This window comes from Emiliania huxleyi (genome assembly GCF_000372725.1).
Source record: "Emiliania huxleyi CCMP1516 unplaced genomic scaffold EMIHUscaffold_1, whole genome shotgun sequence".
NCBI classification, from domain to species: Eukaryota; Haptophyta; order Isochrysidales; family Noelaerhabdaceae; genus Emiliania; species Emiliania huxleyi.
In genome coordinates, this window is record NW_005202428.1 from 2,885,822 (window position 1) to 2,898,356 (window position 12,535).

Genomic DNA, 12,535 nt, shown 5'->3' on the forward strand with positions numbered 1-12,535 from the left:
GCGCTCTAGCGCCTGCGCTCTGCGCTCTAGCGCCGAGAGGCGCGCGGACGGCGCGTCGGAATGACGCCGGAGCGCTCCTCTCGCCAGGCGGGCAAACGCGGCGGTCGAGGTTTCCGCGGTGTGGTCGGCGGTTACGCCGCAGAGCTCGACGAGCTGCTGCGGGTGATACGCAGCTCGACGGCGCACTTTGTGCGCTGCATCAAGCCGAACGTGCGCAAGGCGGCGCGCTGCTTCGAGGAGCCGGTGGTGATGCGGCAGCTTCGGTGCGGCGGCGTCCTCGAGGCGGTGCGTGTCTTTGCGAGTGGCTTCCCCGACCGGATGCCCATACGAGACTTTGTCGGCACCTACTGCTCGGTGGTTGCGCCTTCGAAGCTGCCGCCGCACCCGCCGGGAGGGCCGCCGTCGCAGGGAGACGCGCCGACCGCGTGGGAGCGCGGGGCGTGCGCCGCCATCCTGCGCGCGTTTGACGTGGCGGACGAGGCCACGGCGCTCGGGCACACGAAGGTCTTCCTGGGCGCGGGCGTCGCGGCGCACTGCAAGGCCAAGCGCGAGGCGCGGCTGGCCGGGCTGATCGCCGTCGTCCAGGCCGCCGCTCGCGGACTGCTCGCGCGCCGCAGCTTGCGGCGCCGGGCCGCGCTGCGCGAGAAGGAGGAGGAGCGCGAGCGGCAGATTGCGGCGCTCCAGGCGCAGCAGGAGGCAGAGCGCGCGGCCACCCGCGGGGCCGTCGGCTTGCGACGGAAGGCGTCGTTTGAGCGCGAGGCGAGCGTGAAGCGGCGGCAGCAGCAGGAGAGGGCCGCTGCCGCCAAGCGCACCGAAGAAGCGACCGCCTCCTGGGCGGCCCGCGAGGCGGAGCTGACCAAGCTCCACACGGAGCTCACGCGCCAGGCGGGACGCAAGCAGGCGGCACTGGCGGCTGAGCTCGCGCAGCTGACGGCCGCGCTGAGAAAGGCGGAGGAGCGGAACGCGGCGCTGGAGCGGGCGCAAGCCGAGGAGCGAGCCGCTGCCGCCGCGCGCGAGGTCGAGCTGCAGACAGCGGTGAGCCACTGGCGTGACGAGGCAGCGCTCGCCGCGCAGAGGGAGCAGCAGGCGAGCGAGATGGGCGAGGCGCGGCTCGCACAGGCGGTCGAGCGGGAGGGCGAGGCGCGCGACGAGGCGTCCTTCTTCCGGGCGCGCTTCCAAGAGCTCGCGCTCTCCTTTGCTCGAGCCCAGGACCCCGCGCCGCCGCGCAGCCGTCCTCCGAACGCCGACGGCGGCGGCTTCTTTGGCGCCGTGGCGAGCCTGATCGGCGGCGGGGCGAAGCCGCGGCCGTCTCGAGGGCGGGGGCGGACCTCGCTGTCGGCGTCCCGGCCCGCTGGCGACGCGCCGTCGTCTCCAGCCGAAAAGGCGCGTGCGCCGCCGCAGGCGCCCCTCTTCTCGCCCCGCACAATGTCCATCGCCGAGGAGCCGTACTCGCCGCCGCAGCCGCCCGCCCCGCGCGACGCGCCAACGCCCGCCGACGCGACTGCGCTGGCGAGCTACCTCGGCTTGCACCCCGTCCGCGACGCCAAGCTCATGTGGATCGCCGAGGCCGCCGCGGCCGAGCCGCTGCCGGAGGGCTGGAGCGAGGTGGTCGACCCCGGCGGGAGGCTCTACTACTCGAACGGCGTCACGGGCGAGTCGTCGCGAGTGCACCCGCGCGACGAAGAGTTCCGCCTGCTCGTGATGCGCTCCAAGCTCGAGCAGATGCATTCGGCGCCCGCAGCGCAGCCGTCGGCGGGCGACTGGTCGACGATCCGGATGAAGTCGCTCGAGCAGTCGCTCAGCTCGGCCGCTTCGGCGCCGGTTCGCGCGCTCGTGCAGCGGAGTGGCGACCGACGAGGCGGCGCGCCGCGGCTCACCTTCGAGATGCTGCTCGACGAGGACACGCGGCTGCCGTGGATGGAGGCGGTGCTGCGTGAGGGCCCGCGCGGGGCCGCGTTCGAGCTCCTGCTCGAGGGCGGCGCGGCCGAGAAGAGCGAGCACCTCGTGCGGCTGAGCGGGCCGAGCAGCAGCGTGCTCGTGCGGAGGGAGCGGCGCGACGCGCCGCTGCCGGAGGACGGGCCCGTGGGGGAGGAGGAGGAGCTCGCGGCCGTCATCTTCGTCGAGGTTTTGGGCGAGGCGGACGAGTCCGGCGCGCGAGGCGGAGAGGAGGCGCCGTACTCGATGGAGCTGGTGGTGCCGGCGGCGAAGCGTGGCGGCGCGACTCAGGCGCACAAGCCGCGTGGCCCCTCCGACACGCTGCTGCAGCGGTACGGGCGGGGCGAGACGGAGGGGCTCCTCGTCTTTGTCGGCCAGGTCGCGAGGAGTGCGGCTGCGGAGGCGCCGAGCGCAGCGGTCCGGCTCTCGCTGCCCAAGACGGACTCCGGGAACTTGCTGCTGCAGACATCGGGCCGCCGCGGGGCCAACCGAGCGACCCTGGAGTACCGCGACCCATTGAGCCCGCTGGCGGCCTTCTCGGCGGCGCTCGCGCTCGTGCACTGGAGTGAACGCGCGCAGTCGGCGCTAGCGAGAGCTGCCATCGGGAAAGGGCGTCTGAGTGTTGGGTGAAGATCGTTAGACTGATCGAGGTGTGAGGGGGTGTTGTGGGCCGAAAACTCTTTCGTAGGAGGCGACAGGGTCCCCACGGCAAGTAATGACCGCGCAAGACATAAAGGGTGGGCTAAGGCGTAAGAGGGCTCTGCACGCACACACACATATCACAAGGGTCAAGGCGCCCGCGTGTCGCAGACGCGCACGCGGTTGCCGGTTCCATTGACAAGTCTGCAATATACCCCCACACGAACAAATATCAAAATCCGAATACCGTGGCGAAACCATGTGATCTCGGCCGTGCAAGCCTTCATCTAAATAAATAAAAACGGACACCTCTACTAGGAGATGGGTAAAAAGGAACAGGTCCCCGCCCGTGCGATCATTGTGCAGGGTTCTTTGTGCCGTGTGGTCGGCGACTAGCCGGGGTCGTCCTCCCGATGGGGGACTAGCACTAGCCGTCTTCCACATGGTCCCTCGGGTGCCAAGACATCCGTAAAGTTGAAACCAAGAACGTCCGCCAAATCCGTGGCTGCTTTCGGAGCAACTTGAGGGGAAGCCGCTGATCGAGCCCAGCGTGCCCGCGGCCGCCTCCCGCGCGGCACCGCCGCTGGGGACGACACGCTGCGGAATCGGATCGAGCCCAGGGAGGAGGAGGGCGCAGTCGGCGAATTGGAGGAGGAGGAGGAGGGCGCAGTCGAGGAATGGGAGGAGGAGGGCGCAGTCGACATTTGGCGTGTCTGACTCAGAGGAGGAGTTGGAGGTGCTCTGGCAACCTAACCTGATTCAGAAGCTCGCCGATGTTGTCACTCAACGTGCGTCATGCGTGATCGAGCTCGAGGGAGGAGCTCCGCTAACGATTCGGCCGGCCACCCAACGCCGCCGCCCACCGCCACCCACAAAGCGCCTGCTCTACTATCCCGTACCACCCTCTCCACTTTCCACGGATCATGCCCGTGATAGCAGCATCACTGCCGCCGTCCTGGTTTTGAACGTGGCAGCTAGTCGAGGGACTCGGTAGTTGTGACCCCCCTGAGTGAGGAGCAGGAGAGAGAGAGCTTTTGTGGTGTTGGTGTACGCAATGACGGGACAGGGGTGGTTGTTCTTGAGCACTTGAGCACTTGATAGGGTCGATTCCGCATGGTACGGGACCCCTCCGATCGTCTCGCCCTCCCTCACTGGTGTGTTCATTGGGGGGGGTCATAACAAACACGGTGCAGGATCGAGGTGCACGCTGCCGAGGCAGTGTCGTCCCCCCTCTCCCCGACGGCGATGGCGGTGTGACCGATCGATGGTTGTTCTCTCTATCTCCCCTTTCTAGCTCTTGGCATGAGCTGCGCCCTGTGTCCGACCCCTTTTGCGCAGCAACACCTTAAACTTTTAGGCCCTCCAAATTCGGGTCGGAGCGTAGCGGAGTGGGCCCCGAGTTTGAAAAGGGCGACGGACGCTTGCGTCCTAGCCTCCAACAACGCCTCCCCGGCGCAGATCCAGATGGGCCCCCGGAGGGATGCACAACCGCTCCCCCCCTACGCCGCTTGCGGCGGTCCTCTTCCCAGCTCCGCTGAGGGCGCGTGCGTTACACCCCCCGCACACCCCTAAACCAGCACACACGCGAAGGAAAAAATTTGCCCTTGTAGAGGCCTCCTCCCGCTCAAGGCGGTAGCTCCTTCGAGGTCTCGCCGGGCCCTGCTAAGAGACCTCGAGAGAGCGTGCGTGTGCCTCTACTCGCCTACACATGCTCTTGCTATTCCGGCTCGATGCCGCGGCGGTGGTGCTGCCGCACCCTGACAAGGTGGCGACGGGAGGAGAGGACGCTTGGTTTGCGAGAGGATCTACATTTGGGGTCTTCGACGGCGTCGGAGGCTGGGCGGAGCAGGGCATCGATCCCGGCCTGTTCAGTCGGGCCTTGGCTGTGGAGACTGCGCGCGAGGTCGCCGGGATCGAGGGCGCCGAAGCCGCCGAGGAAGACCTTGCGCGCGCGCTCGATACCGCGCGCTCGAGGGTAACAGCGGTCGGGACCTGCACCGCCTGTCTCGTGCATCTCTCTGCAAGCGGCAGCCTGACGGCGCTCAACCTCGGCGACTCCGGATTCCGGCTACTACGTCCGTCGCGCGTGTCGCCGCCGCACCGCCTGGCCGTCACGCTCCGCTCGCGCGAGCAACAGCACCGCTTCAACTGCCCTTTCCAGCTCGGAGTCGGGTCGGGCGATTCCGCTGCCGACGGCGCTGTTTACTCCGGGGTCGTAAGGGCCGGCGACCTGCTGCTGCTCGTGACGGACGGCGTGACCGACAATCTGAGCGAGCGGCAAATCTGCGAGGCGCTCGCGGGTCCGCTCGCGCGCGGCGAGCCTGCGAGGTCTCTCGCCGCCGCCCTCGCGGCGTCGGCTCACGAGGCGAGCCTGCAGCCGGGGAGGAGCTCACCCTTCGCGGCCGCCGCGCAGAATGCCGGCCTGTCGCACAGCGGCGGCAAGCCAGATGACGTGACCGTCCTCTGCGTGCGAGTCCTGGACGGCTCATAGACAGTTCGTAGAGAGACAGCGCTGCAAACGAGTAGACTAGAGTCCCGGAGACCTCGATGTCGAGCCGGAGTGCGGAGACGAGACTCGAGAGGCGATATAGCGCGAGTCGCGCGTGTGCCTGTTGCGGGGCCAGAATTTCTGCCGAAGGAGTTGCGCATCGCGGCGAGCGGGGCGACGCAACGTTGCGATTCTTTCTCGTACATGGATATGTCTATACGTAAAAGACACGGCGCGCCTGTATCTCCCCTTTAGCTTTACCGGATGATCGGACAGCTGCGAGAGCGCAGAGCGAGTCGAGCCGAGAGGCGCACGCGCAGCGCTCCCTCCCGTGGTTTCGGTGTTCGTGCTAGAGAGGAGGCGCGGCGACTACCACCGAGCTCTGAGCACCAGCGAGGGGCATGCAGGGAGGGCGGAACGTGTGGGGGAGGGGTGGGGTGGCCACCTGCCACAAAGCTGAGGCTCGTGGGCGAGAGGGGAAAGGAGGAGTGGTTACCCGCGGTCGCGGTCATCAGGAAAGCAGCCGCTTTGCGACAGGCGAGAGCTTGTGGTGCTCCATACTCACGTACGGCGAGGAGTACGACATGCCGGCCTCGGGGGCGACTGCGCGAGAGCTGACGGGCGCCGTGAGGCGCGCGAGCAGACAGGCGCCGCCTCCGACGAGGAGGGCGAGGGTCGAGGCCATGAGCCAAGGCGACGCGAGGGCGGCGTCGAGAGGCTGCGCGCCGTCCGCGAGCGCGTCGCACCACATCGCAGCCGCCACGGCCAGACCCAGGAAGAGCGCGAGGCTCGTTCTCGCGCGGAAGCGGCCTCCGGCGCGAAGCGAGCCGACGGGGAGCACGAGGCACTCGTAGACGCAGGCGACGGTGGCGACAGTGGCAAGGTCAAACTGATTCGAGGAGGGGAAGAAGACGGCGATGAATAGCAGCGCAGCGAGCGCGAGCCGCAGCGCGCCAACCAGCGGCATCAGCTTGACGTCCTCCGCGCCGAAGTCAGCGCCCTTTGGGGATATGAAGACATCGAGCAGCCCGCCGGCAAACTCCACCAGCCCGACCAGGCAGAGCGCCGGGCCGGTGAAGTCGCTGAGCTTCTCCGCGGGCGTCATCTCTGTGAGTCGTGTGGCCTAGGCCGACCGAATTTCTTCTTCGACGTTGTACCGTCGGGTCTCTATTTTAAGATGAGGTAAACAGCAATAGATCCGGCCCTCAAGCGGCCTAATCGATACCCGGCCCTCACGGAATCGGTCCCTCGTTGTACAGCAATCGATCCTTCACACTGCCCGCGCGCTGCCAAACTTGGGGTCGAGAATCGGTCCCCAGGTTACCTGTGGCGCGAAGCTGCGATATGTCTCCCGCCCTCGGCGCGCCGACCGCGCAGCGGCGGCAGACCACCCTCCGGTTCGAGGGGCGCCTGGGGCTGAGCGGGCTGCCTCCGCCAGAGTTTGGCTCGCCCACCGGCGGGCTGTCACCCTGCCACGGGTCGCAAGCCCTCTGCCGGCCGGAGCGCAGGCTGCGCAGGCTTCCAGCAATTGGTCCCTTGGCAAGTGCGAATCGGTCCCCCTGGCTCCAGGAACTGATCCGGCACTACACCCGGATCTATTGCTGTTTACCTCATCTTAAAATAGAGACCCGACGGTACCTGTTGTACCTGTTGTACCTGTTGTACCTGTTGTTCAGTGCACAGTGGTCAGCAAGCAGAAAATGCCAAAACCCCCGGGTACAACCCGAAAATACCCGAGGTTTTCCAGGTATTTTCGGGTATTACCCGCACTGCCACTGGACGGTGGACTTCGAAGAATACCAGCATCTTCTTCTTGCGTCCACCCATACCGCGCTGGTGTCCAGTCCGAGCCAGACTGTTCTTCACCTTCCTACCTACCTATATACCTACCGCATGTGTGTGCCAGTCCGCGCCTGTGTCGACCCTGACTGAGCTCTGAGGGGTGAGGGCCCAAAAGTTCAGAATCGTGCTTTTTGGGTTGGGTTGGGTTGTTAGGTCGGGTTGGGTCGGGTTGGGTTGTTCGCCGCGGGGGAGAGCAGACCGCAGTTCATTAGCGCACTCCTCTCGAGTTCGCGCACATGTGCACAAGATCCGCGTGGCGGGGGAAACCGGGGCGGCGGGGGTAGAGCTGTCTCACAAACGTTAACTTTGGGCCTAACAGTTGCACTATTGTTGGCTGAAATCCTCAACGTTGTTCAAGTGTTCTCCCCAGCCGAAGCTGTTACTGTTTGTTACTGGCCCTCCGCGCCCGCCGACGGCCGCGACCCCAAGGTTGTCGCCAACTACCTCGGCAAGACGCCGCAAGCGCGGGCCCCGCCTGCCAGTGTCACCGCCGACGAACCGGGCGTCGCGCGGTATGTCCTGAAGAGAAAGTCGTTCAACAAGTTCGCAAAGTCTTTGCCTCGCGCCCGCAAGGGCGGCCCGACCCAAGTCGACTACGAGCTCGTCCGCATCATCACCGAGTCGACCGACGGGGCGGACTGCCTCTTCAGCTTCTGCACCTCCTTTAGCTGGGGTGTCATGCACGAGCGTCTCAAGCGGCTTGAGGACGACCTCAACGCCGTCTGCCTCTGGAAGGACGATGGCGTCAGCTGCAGGCCCCTCGGGCTCTGCAGCATCTTCACGCGCTCAGCCGAACGGTGCATCGCGCTCCAGGAGCGCGACTGGGCGGAGCAGTTCTGCACCACGCAGCTTCCTGAGGTTGCCAAGGTCAGGGCGGAGGCACTCGAGGACGCGCCACCGTCACCACCGCCACCGCAGAAGCCGCGTACACTTCGAGGTGCATCACGCACGGACACGGCTCGGCCGAGAAGCTGCGCTTCATCCAGGAGCAGCAGCCTCTTTACCGCGAGCAGGCTCGGCAGCGTCAGCAACTGCGCGACCTTCACCGCAGCGCAAGCGACAGCCTACTAAGCTATGCTGCAGTGCGCAGTTCTACCACCGGAGAGCCCCGCCTCAGCTCCAACCGGCTAAACAGCAGCTCGAGCACCCTCTTTGAGACGGTCGCGCCACGACCAGAACTCACCGACAATTCGTACGCGGCGACGGGGTCGCTCTCGATGCTCGGTTCACAGGTACTGTCGTGTCGCCGCTCCTCGGGCTCCTTCGGATTCGGCACAGCGACCCGTGAGCAGCTCGGACGGCTCTACATCTCCCCGGCGCACCTCGGGCATCTGCGCTGCCTAGAGGGTGCACCGCCGGGATCCTACGAGGTGAGCTCCTCGCTCGGGCGGCAGGCGCCTCCGAGACAGCTCTTGTCGCCGCCCCACGCGTGAGAAGCGAGATGTTGCCGCGTTCGATCTCACTGTAGGTGCTCGACAAGAGGCTTTCTTACCCTGCCCCTGCCTTCTCGCTGGTCGACCGCTGGGCTGCCGAGCGGCGTGAGCAGGCCGCGCGCGCTGGGCCAGGCCCGGGGCAGTACTGTGTATGAGGTCTGTCGAGCATCCCAGCACACCCGCTCTGCGGCCGCACACACCCCAGCGCGCAGGGCGGCTCATGATCGTGCGCACACCCGCAACCCACGGCCCGTGCGCACAGCGCAACTCGACGCACACGCCATACTACCTGCCAAACACGAAGCGCGTGCCCTCGTCGATGGACCCGCCCTAGGCGCGGGGCGGCGGCGCGGGAGCGAGCGACGCGGGTGGTGGGAGGGGCAGGGTGTTTTAAAAGTCTTCTCTACACACGCATATATACATCGCGCAGGGCGAGACGAGGGAAGGAACAAGCCGTAGTCGCCGACCACACCCACAAAGAACCCTGCACAAAGATCGCATCTCCCAGAAGAGGTGTCCGTTTATTTATTTATTTACATCGCCCCCTCCTCAGTCTGCAGCCTCACTTAGCCGATCGCCGATCTCGCTTCTCGGCCGCCGGCCCTCGGTCGCAGCTTCAGCTCAGCCCACACCAGCTGGTGATCGGACGCGGGAGTGTCGACGAGACCGGCTCGGAGGACGGTGCACCGTGCGGTGCAGATCACGTCGTACCGGCGAGGCAAGTCGACCCCAAGCGCACCTGTCTCGAGCAGCAGCGAGGGCCGCCTCAGCGTGGGCCTCAGCCGGGGCGGGCCTTTGGGCGGCCTTGCGCAAGCCTGCAGCGACGGCGAGCCGGTGGCCGAGCTTTGGCTCGCGGGCGCGCGCAAAGTGGTGTGTGTCTGCCGGCCGCGCCGGGCCGGCGGCCAGAGCCGCGTCGCGTGCTCGGTGGCGGTGCACTAGCGGCTGCAGCAGCGCAGCGAGTGCCGGCTCAGCGGCTTTGCGAAGCAGCGTGAAAGCGTTTGTGTCGCCGCATGCGACCAGCGGCGCGGAGAGAGGGACCTGCGGCCGGGCACGCCGCGGCGTGAGCAGGTCGCGTGAGAGCCAGAGAGCGGCGCCGGCCGAGTGGCCGCAGTGGTCTTGCAGCGGTGTCGCACGCGCCTCGGAGGTCAGCGCATGCGATAGCGCGCGCATCTGGCGTGTGCGGTGCGCCAGGTCGCCCGCAGCGTCGAGGTGGAAGCTGACGAGCGTGGCGCTGCACCGGCCGGCGGCATGGCCAGCAGCGCAACGCGGCGCGAAGCGAACCGCGAGCGCCCACCGCTGCTCGGGCGTCTTGCTCGTGTACGCCCACTGCCAGCGTGGCACGCGAGTCAGCCGCGGCAGGCCAATCGCCGACCGCCGGCGAGGGACGAGGCGTGTCCGGTCGTACACGACGGCAAGGCCGCGTGCAACCGGGTGCCACGCGGCAGCAAAGCGGGGACCCAGTGCCCGGGCGACGGCCGAGGCCGCGCTGTGCGAGCACTCCTGCAGGCACAGCGCGCCGACGCCGCGCTCGCGGTGGAGGCGGGCGTACGCCGGGAGAAGCTCGGGCAGGAAGAGGCCGTGCATGATGTTGTGCGAGCCGACGAGCAGCGAGCGCATTTTCCAAGCAAGCGGCTGGAAAAGAGAAAAATTACATACTTTGCCGCTTGCTTTTTGTTGTTGACGTCGTTGATCAGTTGGCACTCAGGGGAGTTGACCCAGTTGGTACGCATCTTGCGTGCCTGCTTGTTGATGTTGTCGGCATGCCCGCCACCGGCCCACCGCCGCCATGGAGATCTGCTGGCTGCGGTGTGGGACGCTCGCGCCGACGCCCCCCACCCATACACCGTCCGGTCCGTGTTGGCCGCTTCCTTGGCGAACACGTGGAGGAACTGCTTGGTGGGCGGCGCAATACCACGCAAAGTTTCCACGAGCACCAGCCGCGACAAACAGTGTTAGAGTTGTTTGGTATTGCTAAAAATCTCTCTCTCCAGCCGCGTTACGGCTTTCTTGACCCACTTCGCGTCGTAGTACTGACCGTCCACTTCAGGCTGCATTCTTCTTGACCCACCCGTCTCCATACGCGTGGTCTTTGACCCATCCCTTTCCAGTCGAGTGGTCGAGCGGTCCGTCTCCAGACGGCCAGAAAACAAGGGCGAAAAAGAGTGAGTCTTTCGCTAAGCGCGGGTTAGCGCGGGTTAGTGCTCACTAACCCGGCACGGGTCAGCACGGGTCAGAATGGGTTACCATAACCCGGCACTAACCCGGCACTAACCCGGCACTAACCCGGCACTAACCCAGCGCTAACCCGTGCGGCTGGGGGGCATACGTCAGCATGGGTCTGCGCCGGGTTAGGGGTGGGTTAGTGCCGGGTTAGTGCAGCGCACCCCGGGTTAGAGCTGGTTGGCGAGATGAAACGGCTGCGGCGGGCACCCGAGCCGACCTCCGCGATGGAGCCTTGGCTGCAGAAGGCCGTGGATGCCAAGCTGCTCATTGAGAAGAACATCCGCGTGCGCAGTTCGGACGGGTCCAAGGCGGTTGCTAAGGCCGTCGGCTACACGTGCGCCAAAGACTCGTGCGGCATGCTCTTTAAGCTCAATGTATCGAAGCAACAGTACGATCGTCACTTGAGGGAAGCGGCGGCACATCGCGCGAGCAACTTTGCCTTTGGCACGAGCGTGCCAGCTCGTGGCGCTGCGTCTTCATCCTCCAACGGGCAGCGACCGGCTGAGTTTCGTCCCCGGCCTTCGCCGGCTCAAATCTTTGCGGCGGTGAACGCCAAGGCTGCCGCGGTAGTGGCTGCCCAGGCGGCATCGGCTGCCGAGGAGAGCAGGCGGGCCGAGCTCGCTCGCGCGCCGGTGCACGCGGCTGCTGCGGCCGCCATCTCTGCCAAGGCGACCGACGCTGCCGAGGAGAGCAGGCGGGCCGAGCTCGCTCGCGCGCCGGTGCACGCGGCTGCTGCGGCCGCCATCTCTGCCAAGGCGACCGACGCTGCCTGCGCCGCCATGTCGTCCTGCACTGCAAGCACTTCGGCGGCAAGGGCGACCGCTATCGCCCGAGCATCGCCGTGACGCTCGAGGCGGGCGAGCGCGCCGTCGTCATTTCGTGCGGCCTCGTCTCCTTTGTCGCTGTCGAGCGGTGGGTCAAATTCACGGACAAGGAAGGCAAGGAGGCCCGCCGTCTCGTGTGGCAGCTGTTTGGCCCCGACGACCCGCACGGCAACAAGAAGGGGCACAACCAGCTGCACGCTCTGCAGCGGCTGCTCGTGCTGGGCGGCTACCTTCCGGTCATCACCGACCTCTACGTGCTCGCTGCGAACGACTCGTACACGGTACTGCCTCGCAACGCTCTCCGCGTGCCCAACAAGCAGAGCGAGCCGTTGGCGCGTCAGGTGCTCGACTACCGGAACGCGCGGATGCTGCGTGAGCTCGACGACAACGATGCTAAAAACGTGGCCGGCTTTGGGCGCCGGCGCGAGGGCACGGCCACGTACATCGACTTCAACGCGCACCTCGCGAGAGCGACAGACGAAGGCTTTGTGCCGGTGGGCGGTGAGCTTGGCGATCTCGACCTCCAGCTTCGAGAAGCCGGAGGTGTAGTGCTCGTTCATGAAGGTCTCGATCGCCTTGAGCACCTGGAGTGCACGCACCGCAGGGGAGGTGGGGTGAGGAGCGCCGAGGGATATGGTCGCAGTGCTGGGCGAGGCGCACCTCCCCATTCTTCTGCGACTGCGCGGGGTTGAGCGCCTTCTTGATCGAGCTCGCACTGTGGCCAATGAGGCCGGCGGCGGTGGCACCCTTGATCACGCCGCCCACCTCAGTCGCTGCATCCTCGAGGAAGGTGTCGTACTTGATGGCAGTGGACCGTGCGCGGGCCTTGAGCAGCTCATCCGCGCGGAGGTAGAGAATCAGCTTGGTGTCGGGCGCGGCGTCAGGCTTCTGCTCGATCTGAATGCGCGTGTCGAGGCTAAGCATCTCGAAGCGCATGGCGACCTCGCGCACACTGGCCTGCAGCGCCTGCACCTTGATGACCTGCACGCAGAGGTCGCGCAGCTCCATCCCGAGCTGCTCGCCGAGAATGCTGCCGGCAAGCTCGCCCAGCGTGGTGACGCCGCCGTAGGGGTTGGCGGGAAGGGCGTGCCTGCGAGTGACGATGTACTCTGCCTTGCCGGTTGGACCGCGCTTGGCGCCGACGCCAGAGA

At 66.5% G+C, this 12,535-nt stretch overlaps 2 protein-coding genes across 2 annotated transcripts; both read left to right on the forward strand.

Annotated features, from left to right (window-relative positions):
* Positions 1-60: 60 nt before the first annotated feature.
* EMIHUDRAFT_194888 (hypothetical protein) lies at positions 61-2,565 on the forward strand (the record flags this gene model as incomplete). Its single annotated transcript, XM_005794518.1, has 1 exon — positions 61-2,565. One exon carries the CDS (start codon positions 61-63, stop codon positions 2,563-2,565), a length of 2,505 nt encoding a protein of 834 aa, XP_005794575.1.
* Positions 2,566-4,282: 1,717 nt separating this feature from the next.
* Positions 4,283-6,184, forward strand: EMIHUDRAFT_447604 (protein phosphatase; the record flags this gene model as incomplete). Its single annotated transcript, XM_005794519.1, has 1 exon — positions 4,283-6,184. One exon carries the CDS (start codon positions 4,283-4,285, stop codon positions 5,063-5,065), a length of 783 nt encoding a protein of 260 aa, XP_005794576.1. The 3' UTR covers positions 5,066-6,184.
* Positions 6,185-12,535: the final 6,351 nt, after the last annotated feature.